This window comes from Pelophylax lessonae (assembly GCF_965119305.1).
Source record: "Pelophylax lessonae genome assembly, chromosome: 2".
Taxonomy (NCBI): domain Eukaryota; kingdom Metazoa; phylum Chordata; class Amphibia; order Anura; family Ranidae; genus Pelophylax; species Pelophylax lessonae.
In genome coordinates, this window is record NC_138769.1 from 331,618,405 (window position 1) to 331,641,436 (window position 23,032).

General features: G+C 46.4%; 1 protein-coding gene across 1 annotated transcript in view; it reads right to left on the minus strand.

The window, feature by feature from the left end:
- Positions 1 to 23,032, minus strand: part of LOC309545945 (protein argonaute-3) — a 268,246-nt gene that overhangs the window by 152,934 nt on the left and 92,280 nt on the right. Inside the window, exons 4-5 of the mRNA XM_082245395.1 lie at positions 12,348 to 12,556; positions 9,497 to 9,633 (exon numbers count right to left, since the gene is read on the minus strand). Of these exons, the coding sequence (XP_082101521.1) occupies positions 9,497 to 9,633; positions 12,348 to 12,556 (346 nt within the window). The remainder of the gene's footprint in view (positions 1 to 9,496; positions 9,634 to 12,347; positions 12,557 to 23,032) is intronic.

Genomic DNA, 23,032 nt, shown 5'->3' on the forward strand with positions numbered 1-23,032 from the left:
TGTGGACGCAGACCCAGTAGGGTCGCTGTATACTAAGCTTACCCGGAAAACATAACAATCAGGGGAGGCTGCCAACTGCGATCCCGCAAAGGGGACGCCAACCAATAACCCACGAATGGACCACCTACTGGTCCCTGCAAAAAAACAAGGCGGTCGCCCTTCGAGCACTCTCTATAAAGGGCATAATAGGAAATCGCCCCCTTAAAGAGGGCCGCCCGCCATGACGCGGACGCAGAGGCAGGTTACCCTGATGGTCCCGCAGAGCTAAAAGGGGCAGCTGCCCCACACAATAATGGTGGCAAGCCTGTCATTAAAAAAATGAAGCGCCCTCACAGCGCCACCCCTTCCAAGGGAGGAGCCAAGCTGATCACAAGGCCTAGCAGGCCGCAAGCCGTGGTCAAAATTTTTGTGGAGGCCCAGCGGCAAGTGAACAAATCTAAAGCTTAAGCTAAACACACTGGGCCGCCCCCCAACAGTGGCTTAGTAAACCACAAGCCGCGTCCTAAATTTTTGTGGGTGCCCAGCCGCTTGGACATGAGCCCCAGCAGAGCCGACCACCCTGGGGAAGCAGAGGGGAGGGCAGATGCCCAAACAGGAGGAAGTGGCTTCAGCCACCCTCACAGAGGCAGTCTCATGTCATTTCTGACTAGCAGGCTGCAAAGCCAAGGCCTAAATTTGTGGCCAGATCCGGCTGCATGAGGCGCATACCCATGGATGCTAAACTATCCGTTCCCCCAGTCCAACTGCCGCAGAGAGCCCAGAAGACATCTCTGCCCTAGTCACCAACCCCCAGGGTGGCAGGGAACCCTGCTCAACCCCCCGTTGCGCACCAGGAAAAACCAGGTCAGCAGCAACTCCAACCAGCTGCCCTTAAGAGCATGTGGCAACAGCAAGCTCATAACCTCACCCAAAAAAGGGGGGCCAAAAGACCCACAGTGACCACCGAAATTTTGGAGGGGCTGGGGGAGAAAGAGGGGAACCCGGGGGTCCCACCGTTCCAGGAAGGGGCCACATTCACCCCAAAACCCTTCAGGAGTAGAGGGGGGAGACCGCTACTTACCATACCAGGAACCGGGAGGGCACCGCCCTGGACAGACCACCGCTCCATCGTAATGTGGGTGCGGTCGGCCAGGAGAAACACTGCGACTCAAGCTGAGGCCAGGTCATAAGCGTCCACACGTGACGTTTAACTTGCAGGCCAGCCCCTGTTCAGTTGAGCTATGTCATTGGTTATGAGTAAGCGATCTGTAGAATCGTGAAACGCATCAACCTGTCCCATGTCTGTGTGATGCACCTATGTATTCAAGTTTATGGGAATAAAACACTTTCAGTTTATCTACTCCTGAGTGCGGTCAAACATTCTCTTTGAACACTTGACAATTGGATGGCAGATCCGACCGGCACCGGAGTGCCTCGCCTCACCTGAGCTGCTTTTTTCTGTTGCTACTATTGAGTCACCGCGTATTCGAAGACAGGCCCATAGAGCCCATAGTGCCCTCCCTGAATTGCTGGCATATCCTAATTTGCAGCCCACAGATTCTACAGCGCCCGTACTTCCCCCATTCACTGCCCAACCCGGAACTTGAGTGGAAACAGCTGGTTTTAATCCCCTTAATTTTTTTGAGCGTTTTTTCACTGAAGATCTTTACAGATCTATTGTGGATCAAAGTAATTTGTATGCTAGTCAATTTATTACCGCCAATCCAAATTTGCCCCTTGCCAGAGAATTCGGCTGGAAACCCATAACCGTTTCCGAATTTAAGGTCTTTCTGGGCCTAGCCTTCAACATGGGCATTACAAAAAAGAGTGAATTGGGGTTATATTGGTCCACTGACCCAATTCACCAAATGCGCGTGTTCTCTGCTCCTGATGTCCAGGGTTCGATACGAATATTTTGGTTCATGCATTTCAACGACAATGAACTCGGTCGTCCTCAGGGACACCCTGAATATGACCGGCTCCGCTAAATTCGGCCGTCGTAGACCACTTCAATCAGCGGTTTGCAGCCTTGTTTACCCCCCAACAAGATGTCTGCGTTGACGAGTCCCTGATTAAGTTTACTGGCCGCCTTGCTATCAAACAGTATCTCCCCAGCAACAAGCGTGCCAGATCCGGGGTCAAGCTGTATAAGCTCTGTGACAGGGCCACAGGCTATACAGTTAGTTTCCGAGTCTACGAGGGAAAAGCTAGCACTGTGGAGCCCCCCGACTCCCCAGACTACATAGGGAGCAGCGGTAAGGTAGTTTGGGACTTGATGTCACCCTTATTCAGAAAGGGGTACCACTTGTACGTGGACAATTTTTATTCAAGCGTACCACTTTTTAGACACCTCTTTCAATTACAAATTGGCGCATGTGGCACCGTGCAAAGCCAGAGGTTCCCCCAACGGCTAGTAAATGCTCCACTGAGTCCAGGGAAGAGAGCCTGCTTGAGGTGTGATGAATTGCTTGCAGTGAAGTGGAGGGACAAACTGAACCTTTTCGTTCTGTCCTCCATTCACCCAGACACAGCAGTCGAAATTACTACGGTCACCGGTGTTGTTGTTGAGAAGCCCCTCTGTGTCCACGACTATAACCGTAAAATGGTAGGGGTGAACTTCAACGACCAGATGATGGGACCGTACTTAATTGCCCGTAAGGCCAGACGCTGGTAAAACTGTATACTTATTTCATTTGGCTATTTACAACACTTTTGTCTTATACAAAGCGTCTGCCAGAACATTATTCTTCCTACACTACCAAGAAGAGATAATCAGAGCCCTTTCCAGCAGGTGCTCCTGCCCAACTTCCCCAATCAGATGCAGTGAGCCGGCTGCATGAGAGGCATTTTCCGGAATTCCTCCCGAGTACCACTACCCAAAGATACCCCCCAAAAATATGCCATGTCTGCAGCAAGCGCGGATTTAGGCGTGACACCCGTAATTATTGTCCCGACTGTCCTGACTGACCTGGTCTTTGCCACGGTGACTGTTTCCTTCGCTACCACACACTAGTGGATTATTAGCGTAGGGTACAGCACAGCACAGTTTAGGTCACACTTACACAGGGTCTCAAAAGATGTTTGATAGCTATCGTCATTTTGAGAAAGGAAAATGCATTTTTTTTCCTCTTTTTTCAATTTCCAAAACTTTGTGACAAAAAGTGAGATCTGCAAAACACTCAACATGCCTCTCAGCAAATAGCTTGGAGTGTCTACTTTGCAAAATGGGGTCATTTGGGGGGGGGGGGGGTGTGCTATCTTGGCATTTCATGGCCTTCAAAACTGTGATAGGTAGTAAGGAGTGAAATCAACAATTTACGCACTTGGAAAGCCTGAAAGTGGTGATTGGTTTTCAGGGTCCTGTACGCGGCTAGACTGCAAGAAAGTCTCACACTTGGGGTATCCCCATACTCAGGAGAAGCAGCAGAATGTATTTTGGGATGTCATTTCACATATACCCATGGCATGTGTGAGCAATATATCATTTAGTGACAACTTTGAGTAAAATAAATAAATCTATTCCTGGAACTTGTGGCAAAATATAAAATATTCCATGGACTCACCATGCCTCTCAGCAAATAGCTTGGAGTGTCTACTTTGCAAAATAGGGTCATTTGGGGGGGGGGGGTTGTGCTATCTTGACATTTCAGGGCCTCCAAAACCGTGATAGGAAGCGAGAACGTGCAATGAGAAATTTACGCCCTTTGAAATTCTGAAGGTGGGGATTGGTTTTCGGGGTCCCGTACACAGCTAGGCTCCCAACAAATCTCACACACGTGGTATCCCTGAACTCAGGAGAAGCATCAGAATATATTTTAGGGTGTAATTACACATATGCCCATGGCATGCGTGAGCAATATATAATTTCAATGACAACTTTTTGTAAAAAAAAAAAAAAAAAAAATTTTTTTTATTTTTTAGTCATTTTTCAAACAGCTGTGACAAAAAAAAATGGATTTTTGTAAAATCTTACCGTAAAATCCTTTTCTCTTAGCTCATTGACAGACGTAGTCCTCGGTGATACACCACCTTCGGGTTATGTTGCCTCCACAGGAGCAGGACTAGACAGGAAATTAAAAAGCTCTGGCCACACCCTAGGGGCAGTCCCAGAGGGTATATCCTCTCTCTCACTGCCTCAGCAAATAAGTTATGTGAAAAAGCAGTCTTTAGAGATTTTAACCCAACCCAACTCAAAAAAACAGAGGGGCGGGGACTACGTCTGTCAATGAGCTAAGAGAAAAGGATTTTACGGTAAGATTTTACAAAAATCCATTTTTCTCTAGCGCTCATTGACAGACGTAGTCCTCGGTGATACACCACCTTCGGGACGTCCCAGAGCAGTATCACAACTGAGGGGTGGGAAAATGAAATCAAATCCCAATCTAGAAGGCCCAACCGGTGCCAACTAGAAGTTTACAATGCTCATCCTTAATGATGAGACTCAACAAAAGAGAAAAACTTCTTTTTTTTTTTTTTTTTTTCAAACAGAAAAAAACCCTCGAGGTAGACCACCGGTCTCCTCAAATTGCGGCCTGCAAAACCTTGCGGCCAAATGAGGCATCCGCTGATGCCGTCACATCAATTTTATAGAATTTTGTAAAGGTATGTACCGACGACCAAGTGGCCGCCTTACATACCTGGACCACTGACGCCTGATGGCGAAAGGCCCAGGAAGTACTGAGCGCTCGAGTGGAGTGCGCCCTAACAGGGAACGGAGGACTCTGACCCTTAATAGAATAAGCCTGTACCACCGTTTGTCTAATCCATTTGGCAATGGTCGCGGCAGATGCAGGCAAACCCTTTCTGGGGCCATTCGTGATCACAAAAAGTGAATCCGTCTTACGGAATGATTCCGTAGCTTTCAGGTATACCCTGATTGCCCGAACCACATCTAAGGAATGCAACGCATGTTCCCGATGATGCTTGGGCTGAGGACACAAGGAAGGTAGTACAATATCTTCATTCAGATGAAAATCTGAAACCACCTTAGGAAGAAAAGATGGCTTAGGATGAAGTACTACCTTATCCCTATGAATCACTAGGTATGGGGACTGGCATGATAATGCAGCCAGTTCTGACACCCTGCGAGCAGAAGTAATAGCCACCAAGAAGACCACCTTCTGGGATAAAGTAAGCAAGGGAATCTCCCTGATGTTTTCAAAGGGAGGTTTCTGTAGAACCGACAAAACCAAATTAAGATCCCAGGGCGGTAAGGGCGCGCGGACTGGAGGAGCCAGGTGCCGCACCCCCTGGATGAAATTCCGCACCAAGGATTTGGTAGCTAAAGGTTTCTGAAAGAAGATTGCTAATGCTGAAACTTGACCCTTGATGGTGCTCAAGGCTAGCTTCTGCTCAACCCCTTGTTGCAAAAAGGCCAATATTCGAGACACCGAATAGGTACGTGGAGGAAATCCTAAAGATTCGCACCACGCAATATAAGTCTTCCATGTGTGATAATAGACTTTGCTGGAAGTCGCTTTCCTTGCTTTAATAAGGGTAGGAATGACTGAAGTAGACAAACCTCTGTCCTTCAGTACTTGGGTCTCAATGGCCAGGCCATTAAAACCAGCGACTGTAAAGCACGAAGGTAAATTGGTCCTTGAGACCACAGACACTCCCTGAGACGAAGTTCCCACGGAACGTCTGCGACTAACATGTCCAAGTCGGCCAGGCCGGCTTGAGGAGGCCAGCCTAGAATTTCTAGGACCACTGGCGCTGATTGGATCTGAACCAGGCGTCCCTAGAGCTATCTGGCCCCGACCATCCGAGAAAGTCTGGTCGTTTTCTGTTTCCACACATTTATCAGATACCTGATCGTTATCAGGAAAGGTGATCTTTTCTGGTTGAACCTCAGGGACCGAAGTCACCCGACTAGAGGCTACTTGGCCTATCTGGTCAATCAGATCCGATTCCTGTGAGGTATCGGGACTAATCTTAGGAAAAGGTAAAGGAAAAGATCTATTCAGGGAACGGTAACTACCGCTTCCTGTGGTACTTAAATGTTGGAAGGGAAGAATCGCACCGGTAGTAGTGGTTGATGCTCGATCTAATGTCCTGAATACCGGTGAAAACGTCCCCCCACCCTGAAACCGGGTGGGGGCGCACCTTCAGGCTGTGTACTCCTTTACTTCGGGTTTGGCTGGGTTGGTCCTCTGCTTGTCCGACCAGCCCTTCTTGAACCCTCCTGGAGGAGTCTTGCCTTTCCCGGGAGTACCAGCCGGGCGCCCTTTATGGGCGGTAAAGAAAGGTCCTCGCTTGTTGCGAGGTCCCTTAGCTTTTGCAGCCTGTGGCAAAAAAGTGCTCTTGCCCCCAGTGGCATCCTTAATGCTAGGTTGGCCCCAAATAGACGATTCCCCTGAAAAGGGAGATTGGTCAAGGTCTTTTTGGAACCTAGGTCAGCTGACCAGCATTTTAACCACAGCACACGTCTGAGGATCACTGCTAACTTAGATGCATGCCCTAACAAGGGAGTAGTGTCCAAGGCTGCGTCACAGATAAACCGTAGCCCTTGTATGATCTGTTCCATCAAATCAGATGTCTCCTGGGGAATATCTTTTCCCCTAAGATCTTGGCGTACCATTTTCGCCCATTCCGTAAGTGTCTGGGAAACTAGACCAATAACAATTACTGGTCTAAATGCTGACCCTATCAGAGAGAAGATAGTGCGGGACTCTGCTTCTATCTTTCGATCCACCGGATCCTTAAAGGACGAAGTGTCCTCCACTGGAATAACCGTGCTTTATTCAGCCTGGAAATAGGCGGATCCACGACTGGTGGTACCGTCCATTTCTTAATGATGGATTCCTCAAACGGATAGCGTCTAGCAATACGCTTGGAAATAGTAAAGGTACGTTTAGAATGCTCCCATTCTCCTTTAATCTGATTACCAAAACATTTAGGTACAGGAAAAGCCTTCGCCGTCTTGATGGGCTTATTAGTCCCAAAAGGCCTCTCTGTTTCAGTTGCCTCTGCCGGTAAAGCCTCAAGTTTTAAGGTTTCTTGCACTGCCACAACTAGTGCGTCCACCAATGCTTCTTCCTGAATTATAGCAAGAGAAGAAGCGTCCTCCTCACTGTCTGAGGGGGCTTTACCTGGGATAACAGCCCTTGCAGAGGAACCTGCAACTGCCGTGACCATCTCTGAATCTGAGTCAGAGGTGTCAGATAGTATAGGGGTAGGCGGGGGTCGCTTCCTTGACCCCCGTCCCTGACAGGCCGCCTCCACCCGAGCCACCATAGACTCCAAAATTGCTGTAAATGACTCTATACTCTGTGCACCGGCGGGTCCCGAGGCCCCCTCGAGGGAAACAGGTGGGGGAATATGTGTGGCAGGGTCCATAATAACTCCAGTTACTTCCTGGATAATATAATTCAAAAGTAAGGAAAAAAACTTTTTTTTTTTTTTCTTTTTTTTTTTTTTTTTTCTGACCCCCAGCGCCACAAAAAGCCCCTTAGTGTTACCTGCTAGGGATCCCTATCGATCGAGAGAGAGAGAGATAGACCCCCAGGCTCACCACTTGATGCTCAGAGTTAAACTGCAACAGCTTACAGCGCTGTCTTGACAAACAGGAAGTCTTTTGGCTGGCTGCCCAGGAAGAAAGGAGGCGGCTCCGCCCCTCTGCACGCCTTCCGGCGCCTCCCCCAAGCTCCACGAGGTGTAGGATCACCTCAAACATGGCCGCCCCCATGCTGGAGACACGTGGCTATGCCAAAATGGCGGCTCGTGCGATCCAGCAAAAAAAATGGCGGCGGCCTATACTGAATAGCGGTGTGCTGCAGGGCACACAACACTCTCTCTGCATGGGGATATGGCGTGGTTGGCGGTACCGGCCCTGGCGGACCGCATGGCCGTTCGGGAGGCCTGCTAATAGCTGGAGATCTGATTAGGAAGGCAGTCTACATGTCCGTGGCTTCTGACTGGTAGGTAGCTTATACTTAACCCATAAGATTCCCAGAATGCCACAGATTACATCTTTTAAACATGTATACAATAGATTGTTAGCTCCCAAACCAAGCCTCCTGGCTTTTGCACACATAAAATCACACTCAAAGTAGGAGGATTTGTGACATGTTATAGGATAGAAAGGACTCTTTCTTACCATACAGAGAGGGGCCCGCGTTCACCACAAAACCCGTCAGGGAAAAAAGGGGGAACATACTACTCACCATACCGGAACCAGGCGGGCACCAACTCCTGACAGTACCCCTCTCCACCGGGGCGGGAGGGCTGTCGACCGATACGGACGCCGTGACTCATGGTCTTTGGCGTTTCAGCGAGACGTTTAACTCGCGGGTTCAGTCCTTTTAATGGGACTTTGTCGCGGCCGACCCAGCGCGGAGCTATGGCCTGCACGCGCTCGTAGGCTGAACTGGGGTGACCACCGGATCTCAACATCCAGCCCGTCGCCCAGTTCAGCTTTCTTGCTTGAAGATCTCACAGGAACACTGGAGAAAAAAAGCTGTCTAAAAAATCCTTTAAGAAAAAAATTCTTGCCAGGACCTAAGATCCCAGCAAGGTATCTAGGTCCTTACTCCTAACTAGACAGAAAATAACTGATTTGCTGAGGCAGTGAGAGAGAGGATATACCCTCTGGGACTGCCCCTAGGGTGTGGCCAGAGCTTTTTAATTTCCTGTCTAGTCCTGCTCCTGTGGAGGCAACATAACCCGAAGGTGGTGTATCACCGAGGACTACGTCTGTCAATGAGCGCTAGAGAAAATAAATATTCAATGAGCTCAACATGCCTCTCACTACATTCCTTAGGATGTCTACATTCCAAAAAGTGGTAATTTGGGGGGGTTTTGTACTGCCCTGCCATTTTAGCACTTCAAGAATTGAGATAGGCAGTCAGAAATTAAAGCTGCGTAAATTCTAGTATTTACACCATAGTTTGTAGACGCTATAACTTTTGCGCTGGCCATACTGGGCAGCCCCAGTCCAATGGGGCCATGTTGCGGCCGACCTAGCGTGAAGCTGAGGTCTGTGTGCGCGCGCTGGCCAGACTGCTGGACCACTGGATCTAAATTATACAGCCCGTCGCCCAGTCTGGCAGTTAATTGTAGATCTCACAGGAAAAATCTATCTAAAAAAGATTTTTGCCAGGACCAGAGATTCCAGCAAGGTCCTTACTCCTGCCTAGGAAGAAAACAAACTAAGTACCTACAGCAGAGAGGGAGTATACCCCTTGGGACTGCCCAAAGGCATAGCCAGACTTTTCTTTAGGACTAGTGTCCAACTCTTGTAGGGGGTAGTATAATCCAATGGCTAAGAATATCAGGAGCTGTGTGTCAATGAACGAAAGAGAAAAAGGTCATTTACTTTTAGTTTTGATATAGAATACTGTAAACAAGCTTTGGTGACATATAAGGGAAGACTTTTGATCCAGCAGAAAGTCTAACCTGCGGTTTCGAAAAGCGTAACCAAAGAAGCAAAATGTATACATTTAAAATATAATTTGATTGGTCAAGAAACTTTTTTTTTTTTTTTTACAACAGACATTATAGCATTTAGTCTACTAACCATCTATATTAAGCATCATTTTCCACATGGCAGGTCGGACAGATTGATGGAACCCAAACCAAACTTCTCTTCCGCCCCCCAAGGGGTGATCATACCCTTCAGGTGCAGAAAAGAACGAGCGTCCTACAGGGGTGTACCTATGAGACAGGTAAAATATTTAATTGTAATAAAGTAACCAACAGTACATTTACACAGTGTATAGCTTTGGATTTAGTTTCAAACACATTGCTTGAAAGGAAATTGCCAAGAACTCAGCTTTAGGTAAAACTACAACTTTCAAACACAGTTAAAGGAAAAAAAACGTATATGTGTAATATAGTATTTACACACACACACACACACACACACACACACACACACACACACACACACACACACACACACGGTTTAAGACTGTTAGTACCACTGTTTAAGAGTACCCACCTCTCTCACCCCCATCCCAGATTGAGTGATACTACAGTAAGTTAATAGCTTTGGTTAACTAAGCTATTTGAAGTAAATAAAATCATACATTTTGCGCTGTGAAAATATAGTATCTTACAAAAGTGAGTACACCCCTCACATTTTTGTAAACATTTTATTATAACTTTTCATGTTACAACAATGAAGAAATTACACTTTGCTACAATGTAAAGTAGTGATTGTACAGCTTTTAAAACTAAATTTGCTGCCCCCTCAAAAAAAAATTTAACAGCCATTCATCTCTAAACTGCTGGCAACAAAAGTGAGTACATCCCTAAAGTAAAATGTCCAAATTGGACCCAAAGTGTCAATATTTTGTGTGGCTACCCTGCTTTTCTAGCACTGCCTTAACCCCCTTGGGCATGGAGTTCACCAGGGCTTCACAGGTTGCCACTGGAGCCCTCTTCCACTCTTGCCATTACGACATCATGGAGCTGGTGGATGTTAGAGACCTTGAGCTCCTCCACCTTCCCTTTGAGGATGCTCAATAGGGTTTAGGTTTGGAGACATGCTTGGCCAGTCCATCTTTACCCTCAGCTTCTTTAGTAAGGCAGTGGTCGTCTTGGAGGAGTGTTTGGGATCGTTATGTTGGAATACTGCCTTGCAGCCCACTCTCCAAAGGGAGGGGGATCATGCTCTGCTTCAGTACGTCACAGTACATGTTGGCATTCATGGTTCCCTCAATGAACTATAGCTCCCCAGTGGCGGCAGCACTTATGGCGCTTTTCCACTGCATGTAACCTAACGGTTCGGCTCGCTTTTGTGCTTTTCCACTGCTGGTACCGCATGGTACGGTGTAGGAACGGTTCGGTACGGTACGGCGGCGCTTTCCCACTGCATGGAACCGAACGGTACGGCTCTCTAAAACAGTACCACCTCGATTGTGGTTCCAAGAGGTACCATACCGGTACCATATCCCACAATCCTTTGCATGCAGTCACTACTAGCCACTGATTGGTCAGAGAATCGTTGTTATCCCACCCACTTAACTTTAGTACTACTTTAGTGGAAAAGCAAACCATACCAAACCGTACCGAACCGTTCCAACACCGTACCATGCGGTACCAGCAGTGGAACAAACCGGGCCAAGCAGGACCAAGCAGGCCCGAGTAGAGCCGAGCCGGTACTTGCAGTGGAAAAGTGCCATTATGCATGCAGCCCAAGAAACTCCCACCACCATGCTTGATTGCAGACAAGACACATTTGCCTTTGAACTCCTCATCTGGTTGCCCCCTCAAATGCTTGACACCATCTGAACCAAATAAGTTTATCTTGGTCTCATCAGACCACAGGACATGGTTCCAGTAATCCATGTCCTTAGTCTGCTTGTCTTCAGCAAACTGTTTGCGGGCTTTCTTGTGTATCATCTTTAGAAGAGGCTTCCTTCTGGGACGACAGTCATGCAGACCAATTTGATGCAGTGTGCGGCGTATAGTCTGAGTACTGACAGGCTGACCCACCACCTCTTCAATCTCTGCAACAATGCTGGCAGCATTCATACGTCTATTTCCCAAAAACAACCTCTGAATAGGACGCTGAGCACGTGCACTCAACTTCTTTGGTCGACCATGGCAAGGCCTGTTCTGAGTGGAACCTGTCCTGTTAAACCGCTGTATGGTCTTGGCCACTGTGCTGCAGCTCAGTTTCAGGCTCTTGGCAATCTTTTTATAGCCTAGGCCACCTTTATGTACAGCATTTCATTTTCTACTATGGAAGACTTTAAGGACCTTTTTTTCACTTTAATGAGATTTATCCTTTGGAGCTACACTTTATGATAATGTAATACCATACTATATTTATTTGGTTAAAACCAGGAAACCTAACTTTTCAAATCATTTAGGACAATATTCCTACATGCCTAGAACCCTATTACCGACGTATTTTGTCACAAATGGATTTTTTTTTTTTAACCGCTAAATACACAGACTAAAAATGCATACTGGGGATCAGGCTGTTTTACTGCACAGTGAAAAGTCTGAAAGTGAAGAGTAAGAAATAATGGTGCTACCTTTTAGGCTCTACAGAAGTGTGTGATTTACTAGCTGGATTGAAACCCAAATATTTGGCAGATTAATCAGTTTACATACAGTTTGTATATTTAAACTGCTATATTTATTTAAAATGCGGCTGCCTGGAGTTCTGTATCTTCTGGCATCTCATGCAAATTCTGATTCTAGGCATTTATGATATTGGGGCTCCTTCACACCAGTAGCGTGGGGCAGCATTTTCCAATGCAAAAACAAGGCAACTATACATATGAAAATGATAACACGCTGTGATGTGAATGGGCCCTTAGTTTTAAAAGGCATCATCAACTTTAAGAAAAATTTCAATGGTCCCTGTAAGAGAAAAGTATTTCAATGATATGGTTTGCTAGCTCTGTACGTACTTCATGGAGGGCAGATGGCGTAGCACAACATCAACGGCATGGACTGGGTTGGTACTTATTGGCTTGTCCAGTTCCAATGGCTCGGGGAGGGACCTTCCAGTTAGTACTTCATGCAGCAGGTGCCAGCTTATTCGAGAAACAAATTTGATGGAGACCTTAAAGGGACGATCTTTCCCTCCTTCTCCTGGTAATGTTACATCCAAATCCACCTAGCAAAACAGAAAAAAAAAATAAAAAAAACTGTACAGATCTGGAAGAGATGGCATACAGACAAATAGGCATATTTCAGTAAAGGAATATACGTAACTACAGTTATACAATAATAAATTATCCTTGTATTTACAAATAGCTCAACACATGGCCTACCTCCTACAACCCTGCAGAGCTGGTAAAAGAGCCACATAGAAACTAATTTTTTCCCTAACCTCCTTGAAATAAGTAAAATTTTAAAAGTGATAAAAAAATAAAATAAAATAAAAACAAACACTTACTTTCAGCTGTAAAAAGGTTACTGCTGCTGCAGATAAGCATATGGACACATGACAAATGCTCAGGCACTGCTTACCTGGTGGCAGAGAGAGGAGATCTTGAGGGGAAATAATGCTCAGATATAGCATCAACCCCCACTATTCTCTGTATTGCATGACCCACATTATAGAAAATGGTATACAGTGCTCAGCATAAATGAGTGCACCCGTTTTGAAAAGTAAGATTTTAATCAATATCTCAATGAACACAAGAACCATTTCCAAAATTTTGAAAAAAAGTTTTATAAAACATTTGTTTTGCTCATTACATGAAAGTAAGGTTAATAATATAACTTGGCTTACAAAATCTTCAGTTTTACTCAAATTAGTTGATGCAAAAATGAATACACCCTACAACAAAAACTACTACATTTAGTATTTTGTATGACCTCCATGAGGACAGTAAGGACAGCACCAAGTGTTCTAGTCATGGAATGAACAAATTAGCAACATACTGCAACATCTTTTTATTTCCCCATTCTTCAAGAACAACTTCTTAACTTCTTTTAGAGTCTTAATGCCGGATGGAGAGTGCTGCTCAACTTGTCTCCTCAGAATTCACCATAGGTGATCAGTTGGGTTCAGATCAGAAGACACTGAATGACTTTCACCCTGTTCTTCAGAATTGCAACAGCGGCTTTAGATGTGTGCTCTGGATCATTGTGATGTTGGAAAAGTGAATGACAACCAAGGGCACTGAGTGATGGTAGCATCTTCTCTTTCAATATAGAGCAGTACATCATGATACCATTGATAAAATTCAGCTCCCGACTCCAGCAGCACTCATGCAGCCCCACAGGAGGACACTGTCCCCACCATGTTTTGCTGTAGACACCATGCATTTGCTTTGTACTTCACACCTTTGCAAAGTCATACAGTTTTGAAGCCATCAGTTTCCAAAAAAAAAAAAAAAACGTATCTTGGTCTCATCACTCCAGAGAACAAAGTCCCAGCAGTGGTCATCTGTTTTAGCATGGGTCCTGGCAAATTCTAGTCATTATTTTGCATGGGCTTTAGGAGAGGCTTCCATCATGGACAACACCCATGCATGCCATTCCTCTGCAGTGTACGCCGTATTGGGTCACGGGAAACAATCACCCCAGTTTGGCTTTCTACCTCTTAAGCCAACTGCAGTAAACTTGCATGCCGATTTTCTTTAACCCTTCTCATCAGAAGACGCTCCTGTCGAGGTGATAACTTCCATGAACGGCCTGGCCATCTCTGTAAGATGGTTGCAGTTCCTTCTTTGTTTTTTGTATCACTTTTGCTACAGTGTTCTGACTGAGAAGTATAGATTTGCAGATCTTCTTGTAGCCTTCACCTTTCTTGTGTAAAGAAATGATTTTCTCTTTCTCAGGTCTTGTGACATTTCTCTTCCATGTGGTGCCATTGCTGACAGTATTAAACAGAAAGGGGTGTTCTTTGTTAAGTAAAGCCTATGACCTCTATGTTCCAAGAAGGTCAAAATGCCCATTTACTGGGTTTATGATTATCCTCTTCTCCAGCTCTGCCAACTCTTCAAGGACACCACGAAGGACTGCATTCACTTCCCATTCATCCTTATGCCACCATACCAACGTAAAAAGACCAAGAAAATTTTATTTTTTGTCTTACTGTAAAATCCATTTCTCGGATGTTCAATTATGGACACAGCTGCTGATCTTCTTAACCATTGGGTTATACTGCCCTCTACAGGAGTAGGACACTAGGCAGAAAAAAAGCTTGACTACACCACCTATGCAGTCCCAGGGGGTATACTCCACTTTTAGCTATAGGCACTCAGTTTTGTTACAAACAGTGTCAAAAGAAATCCAATTCCACAGAGGGGTGGGTACTGTGTCCATCAATGAACATCTGAGAAATCCAACTCCACCTCGGGAGTACCCCACCAGAGGCCCAACTGATGAAACCCCTCTGGATGAAGTGACCATTCCCCCTGGTCCAACCCCCGTCAACTGAGGTAATCCGCCTGCCAATTTTCCACCCCCGGAATGTGTACGGCAGAGATGGCTGGAATGAAACGTTCTGCCCACCTTAGAATACTGGCTACTTCCCAAGCTGCCAGGACACATCCTGTGCCCCCGTGGTGACTGACATAGGCCACAGCTGTAGCATTGTTCAATTGAATTCACACCAGACACCCCTCAAGACGATCTGTCCAATGATCCAGACAAAGTCTGATCGCTCCAAGCTCCAGTACATGGATTGGCAGTCTGGACTCTTCCAGTGTCCAGACCCCTGAGCAGAAGCTTTTCCGAGGACGCCTCCCTACCCAGAGAGGCTGGCATCTGTGACCACCGTCCAGTACAGGGGGAGAAAAGATTTGCCCTGGCGAAGAGCCGGAGAACGAAGCCACCAGATCAGGGACCCTCTCATACCCTGGCTCAGCCGGATCAGGATTGTCAATAGACTGTGGATTCTTGTCCCATTTGACCAGAATCTCTCTTTGCAGGGATCTCGTGTGGAACTGTGCAAACTGAACCACCTCAAGAGCACACACCATCAGGCCCAGCACCCGCATGCATGTCGGAAAGGATGACCATCTGCTAGACCAGGAGTTCCCAAACTGTGGGTCGGGACCCACTGGTTGGTCTCGAGCTGTGTTTGAGTGGGTCGCGATGAGCCAGAAATCACTAAGAGCGGACCCGCCTAAATTGTGCTGTGCGAGCCCGAGCAAATTACAGAGAGCCAGAGCAGTCAAATCGCAATGGATTCAGGACCCCGTCCACGCAGGTTACGGAGGCTGGTCTGCATTTCCCGCGAGGAGGATACTTGCATCAGTGAGTACGTATGTTGGCTGTTATGTAGGTTATGTTCTTGGGGTGCAGAGCCAGCACCTCGGCCCTGCTGGCGGCAGCGGTGGTGGCTAGACTGGCGGCAGGATTCTCTCAGCTATAGCAGGCAGAGACAGCAGCCTCTGTGTCATAGGAGGACCATGTGGCCCGGCGGGGTCAGGAGTTCATGGCAGATTCTGTGACCCCCAGGGTCTGAAGGAGAAGAGCCAGGACACCAAGACCAGCATAGAGCTCCTCATCATGGAAACTCTGTGTGAGGGTTGCTGGGCCCTGGAGAGGGCAAACAGGGGCTTCACCTTCACTGTGGGCTGCTGGGAGAGGAAGGAGGGTGTGTGCCATATAGCCTTATATTTATTAATATATTAGTTAAGTGTATTCAATAAGAAATTAAAAAGAAGTAAATTTATATTTTTATTTTAACATCCCCCTCCCTTTAAAATATGCATTATTATTATTTGCATTTATATAGCGCCAACAAATTCTGTAGCGCTTTACAATATTCAATTACAAGCAAGTGGGTCCCAAAAAATAATTGTATTCAGAAGTGGGTCACGGCCCAAAAAAGTTTGGGAAGCCCTGTGCTAGACAACAGAAGGGAGACTTGTCTGCAGATCTGGAGCCAAGAATAATGGACCACGTCTATGATGGGGCTCCCTACCCTTACTAGCCTGCAGAAGAAAAAAAAAAAAAAAAAAAAAAAAAAAAAAAAAAAAGGTACTCTTCCCCCTGTGAGGCCCCTAAATGCTGTCATCCAGGAAAGCTCCAAACAGGCGATCCCCTAGAAAGAGGAGATCAGATAAGGCCTTCTTAGAAGTCTGGTCTGCAGACCAGCATTTAAGCCAAATAACACGCCTAAGGACCACTGCTGAGACAGACTGCCATGCAATCAGAGGAGCCACATCCAAAGAGGCATCACAGACAAACTGCAGCCCCTGGACCAACTGATCAGCCAGCTCAGTAAAAGATTGGCCCACTCGGTCAGAGTTTGCGACACCAGAGCAATAGTAAAAACCAGCCGAACCAGCCACAGTGTACATATGCCCTAAGATTTTCTGTCAGCCGAGTCTTTAAAGGCCGGGGACTCCCCAACTGGAATCATGGTTGCTTTGTTTAACCTAGAAACTGGAGAGTCCACCACAAGTGGTACAGTGCACTTTTTAAGCAGGGAGTCCTCATAAGGATAAAGGATAAAAAAAAACACATAGGCACCACAAGGAGGCTTTGTGGAAAACCCCGCTGTTTAGCGACAATTTTGTCAATGTAAGCGGGAACACTCTTGCCACGCTGGAGGGCTTGTGGGTGCCAAAAGGAACAGACGCCTCTGATGTGGCATCAGCCGCATCCTCCGTTTCACACATAGATGCAATCAGTGCATCCACCAGCACCTTTTCATTCGTGGCTACAGGTGCAGAGGAATCATACTAACTATCTGAGAAATCAGGGTGTGTGGACACAGATTCAGCAGGGTGATTCGCATCCGCGGCAGCCAAATCAGATTCAGGATCTGATGAGACAGATTAGGCAGGTGAAGGCGGGGGACGCTTTTTGCTAGCCCGTTTCCCCAGGACCAAATCCAGCTTGGACATTAAAGACTGCAGGATCGCCTTCAGTGCAGTAAGGGATTGTTGGGACCCGGAGGGCTCGGCAGCCTCTGAGAGGGGATCAGGTGGGGAAATGTGCCCCAGGGACTCCACAAGTTTAAAAAAGTGGGAGCTACAAAAAAAAGGTGTAAAAAACACTGCCAGAGACTCCCACCACCGTGCTGGCAGCATCACAGTTCGCCAGGCACAGAGAACCACACGATCCTATAGCAGAGAGGGAAAGGACCCCAACGATCAGGCACCGCAGCACCATGCTATCTGCACACACATGCAGCGATCAGGAAGAGAAAGATCCAGGAGTAAGCACCAGGGGATAAGGAGGTGACCCACCACCGAAACTCACCACCCATATATGCTGCATAGTCATGGCCGCTGAGAAACCACTCGAAAATGGCCGCCGAGGCTACACAAACATGGCCACCGAATCTACAGCACACAGGCTACAAGAAAATGGTGGCGCCACGCGGCTCCTGGGGACCCAGGAGGGTTCCAAAAACAACACCAGTAGGAAGGGGGGCTCTGGCAGGAGCCCCACCAGGTACAGCCCCTCCAAAAAGCCAATCTCCTGGTCACCGGCGGCGCCCCACCCCCACTACCAGCTGAGAACCCCAGACTGACCTGAAAAGGTGGTTTGGCCACCCCATGGTGAAGAGGGGGTAGGCAGATGAGGGGCGAAGTGTTCGCAGGGACCACAGAGAGGGGGGGGGGCACCCACGTCCACCCCAAAACCCTCCATCCATTAAAAAAGAAAAACAAATGCCAAGATCGAAGATCCCAGCAAGGAACTAGGTCCTTACTCCTGACTAGGCAGAAAAAACCGAGTGCCTATAGCCGAGAGTGGGAGTATACCTCCTGGGACTGCCCATAGGCGTAGTCAAGCTTTTTTCTGCCTAGTATAACCCAATAGTTAAGATGAACAGCAGCTGTGTCCGTCAATGAACGAAAGTGAAATTATTTTTTAATTGTGTAAAAAAAAAAAAATGCAAAAACAGCTCGGGCAGCGAAAAGGTTAAATTAATAAAAAGTAAAAGTATATAATCGCATACTGTTTCAGACATACTGCATGAGTTTAATGGGGTTAGAAGTGTTTTGCTGCTATTTTTATTTGTACGCTCTATCTCCAGTGCTTCTCGCTGTTATGTTCAACAATAGACAGCCAGCACTGATGGATTCCAGTTGACCCAATACCATTTTTCCATTGCGACAATGTCCTGGTGAAACCTTTCATCATGTTCGTCACTGACTGCACCTAGATTTTCAGGAAAGTAGTCCAATAAATGCTGAAAATGAATCTTTGGTGACATGGTGCATTTCATGGTCTTGAATACTGTAAGACATTGGTCAACTAGCTGAACATAGTTTGGTGCACTGTATTTGCCAAGAAAATTCTCAACAACATCCTTGAATGCTTTCCAGGTGATTTTCCCAGGCCTCACTAACAGATCATCAAACCGCTGGTCATTGAGGACATATCTGATCTGTAGACCATATGAAAATGCCTTCTTTAATTTTGACATCAGTTATTCTTGGAAATATCGGTCACAAAATAAAAAAAAAAAACTTTCACATTCTTTATCCTTTTTATTACAATTTTCATAAATATACCTTTTATAAGAAGCAGAGAATTAAATAGGTTTGTCGTATCAACAAGTGGTTCTTGTACCACTCTTCTGTCCTGGAACCAAGTTCTTTCAAAGTGGCCATTTGTTTTTAATGTAACGCAACTCTCTTATGGCTGGCCCATTCGCATGTGTGTATAAAAAGTGCTGTGCTGAAAACTACACAATATTTATATAAATGTCAAATAAAACATTACAATAAAAATGGTATATTGTGTATGGAAGGGACAACAATAATCTAGCCCAAAACCTCTCAAATGTCACTCAAACTAGCTCAGATGTTCAACATAAATACATTTATGAAAAATATTTCAATACTCCAAAAAAGGGGCACCTGATGAGCTTTTTGAACAAGCAAGGCCGAGCTACAGCAATCCTGGATTGAGCTAACCAGTGGCGGCTGGTCAATAGGGGGCGCAGGGTCGCCGCCCCCCCAAGGCTAGTCACCGTAGCATCAGCATTTAAAAAAAAAGAAAGTGTACCTTTAATGGCAGTGGGGCGCCGGACACATTGCTGCTATGGAGAGGGATGGGGGTTTTGTCATCATGTGCCAGTTTCTTGTGAGCTGATTGGCAGCCCTTTAGAGAGTGTCCTCGGGGCACAGAGAGATGCACCCCGAACACTCCCACTCCTGATTGCCATCCTGTGATTGGTCCAGGAGCAGTGACAGGGCTGGGAGGGCTCAGGAGACGCTGAACTACAGCTGGACGTTGACAGGATCTCTGCAGTTACATAGTTAGTGAGGTTGAAAAAAAGACATCAGTCCATCCAGTTCAACCTATGATGTGTGTGTGTTTGCTGTTAACTGTACATTGTATACCCCTATAAAAAGGTGTTCTGTACAGTGTACAGAACTGAAGATGGTTAGATGGTCAGTACAAATTTAGGGATACAAAGTGTCTGAGTTTAAATAATAGCAAATTTATTGTGGGTAAATTACATATATAATTGTAACCGTACAGATATAAAAACACTATTGGTGTATCAGTTAAACAAGAAACAAGACAAAACAACATAAAACAATACATATAAACAAAGTACCGGCCGGTGCAAAAAAATGTTACATTCACAGGGATAATGTGAAAAAATCTGATATATGTGGTAAGTACCACTAAATAGTCTTTCCTGTGACACGTGTCTGTGGATGGGCGGGATCCTGAGTAGAAATGTTGTGAACAGAAATAGTTTTAAATATGTGGGGATCCTGGATAGCAAGTTATTGTCGGGATGGCTTTATTGTAATTTATAATTAACATCTACTGAGTGAAATTCCAGGGTATTGAAGTTGTTTTGTAATCCGGGATATGTATAATCATTCACTCCGGTGGTAATTGCCTTTACTTCATCTATTCCCTTTCTCAGATATGTGATGCTAGTTGGGGATGACTTTCAGCGGTCTCGAGGGTAGGGTAAGATGTTGTGGTACTGCGGCGGTATAGAGGAGTGTCAGGGGTGTATTTATGTGTGCATACAAATATGCAAGTCTTGGCGCTTCCTGTGGGGACTATGCAGAGTGTTTCGTTTGGCTATCCTGGTGTCTTGCCTGAATAAGGCTGGTAGTGCCGTTTCCTCACTCTGTCAGCTATGTAGCCGATGCTTCACCCCTGCTGCCTTGGATGCTGTGTAGTATCTTCACTTACCTGACCTCCTTCCTATAGCCGCACGCTCCGATACCTATCCTCCGCTGTTCGTAGCAAAATCAAAAAGAAATAATAATAAAAAGGAAGCATACACGGTCAGACATACCAAAAATCGGCTTATGAATAGAAGATATGAAACCTCCTAAAAATATCAATAGCCAAATGTATTATTGACCGAAGATTTAACTAGCAATCATGATCTTCAGCATCCATGTCTTTAAAATCCTGAAATAACATTCATTATACAAGCAAACCAGCCGCTGTATGATTCAAAACATACGAGAAATCCCAGAACACCCAATTATAACCTGAACCCGATCACCTGTGAAGACGCATACTTATAGGGCATAGGCATCGGGTTTACTTACGTCCAGACGAAGCTACGCCACCAGGAAGCGAAACGCGTTGACGTCATCATCACCGCCGGCACACACACGAGTGTCTCAGACGTGGACGGCGGATAGAGCGCATGGAAGCATGAAGATCGGGACCGGCAATCGCTACTAACAGCGGAGGATAGGTATCGGAGCGTGCGGCTATAGGAAGGAGGTCAGGTAAGTGAAGATACTACACAGCATCCAAGGCAGCAGGGGTGAAGCATCGGCTACATAGCTGACAGAGTGAGGAAACGGCACTACCAGCCTTATTCAGGCAAGACACCAGGATAGCCAAACGAAACACTCTGCATAGTCCCCACAGGAAGCGCCAAGACTTGCATATTTGTATGCACACATAAATACACCCCTGACACTCCTCTATACCGCCGCAGTACCACAACATCTTACCCTACCCTCAAGACCGCTGAAAGTCATCCCCAACTAGTATCACATATCTGAGAAAGGGAATAGATGAAGTAAAGGCAATTACCACCGGAGTGAATGATTATACATATCCCGGATTACAAAACAACTTCAATACCCTGGAATTTCACTCAGTAGATGTTAATTATAAATTACAATAAAGCCATCCCGACAATAACTTGCTATCCAGGATCCCCACATATTTAAAACTATTTCTGTTCACAACATTTCTACACAGGATCCCGCCCATCCACAGACACGTGTCACAGGAAAGACTATTTAGTGGTACTTACCACATATATCAGATTTTTTCACATTATCCCTGTGAATGTAACATTTTTTGCACCGGCCGGTACTTAAAAAAATGAATCTGCCGTGTTGATTTTGTCCCAGCCTGTGTCCCGATTTTTCCAGCAGCATGAACAGCTGCAGAATCCCTTCCCTTGACATTTAATATATTTCAGGTCCTGAAGCTCCTCCCCCGCAACATTCGGCAGTGTTCTGCATTGCAAGTACTGAAGTGTCTGCTTGCTCCTCCTCATCATCTGCCTCTGCCCTGCTCCCAGCCCCCACCCCTCCATACCATGAACTGTAAAGTCCTGTGGCTGCTGCAGAAGGATTTCTACTGTGGGAGGAGGCGTGTGTGCGGGGGTAGGGGTGGGGTGGGGTGGGACTGGTGGAGTGAACCTGCACAATGTTTAAGAGAGGGGATGAATGGGTGAAGAGCTGGCCAAAGTCTGCAGGCAGAAGCCCTGCTGTGTGCTACTGCAGCCAGCTTCAAGTACTGACTGTATATGCCACTGCAATGCTGGAGCTGAGGGGCCAGCAAGACCACCTCTCCCACAAGCTGACAGATATCTGCTCAGCTATTTTATACTCCACCTCTAGGGGCTCTTTCACATAAACAGCTAGTGAGGCCGCTGACCTTTGTTTTTTACCGGACCCTGCTTTTGCACCCAAATCCTAACCATCCAGTAGCAGCTGTGGCAATTTTACCTGAGGCAGTAGAGTTTGATTGGCAGGACTGCCTGTCAAACTCACCAATTGAGTTCAATGGGTTCGCTCTGCAACTGCGAGCCAAACGCTTGGCTCACAGGTATGGTAAGGTCTCTCAATGTAAAATTGGTATTCAGCAATTTAAACCACATATTACTTTTCAGAGGGTGGTAAGCATTGCCGCAAATGTGAATGAGACCTAAACGCTGACACCCGTTGTCTATTTTACACTCTATTTTACAATCACCCAGAACATTACTTCCCAAACACTTCCCATGTCCCCCCCACCTCCAACTTATATCAATGACCAACCATTTCCCAACCCAAAGATGACAGATTATCATTCATCAACCAATGCCCACCCCCCCCCCCCAACATACATACATACCACGGCCTCTGCTGACAGGCATCACTTCTAGCTTCTTCCTACCCCCCAATTGACAGACTGTATTTCATAGTCACTTTCATCCCCCACCTCCCCAACATCTCTCCCTGGTAACTTCAGACACCGCCACTGAAAGTCATCCTTCCTCAAATGACTCACCTCTACCCACAGACATTCCCCACACTGTCATACCTTCCACACTCCTCTCCTGTACATACTGCCCACGGTCATACCCTCCACACTTCTCTCCTGTACATACTGCCCACTGTCATACCCTCCCCACTCCTCTCCTGTACATACTGCCCACTGTCATACCCTCCAC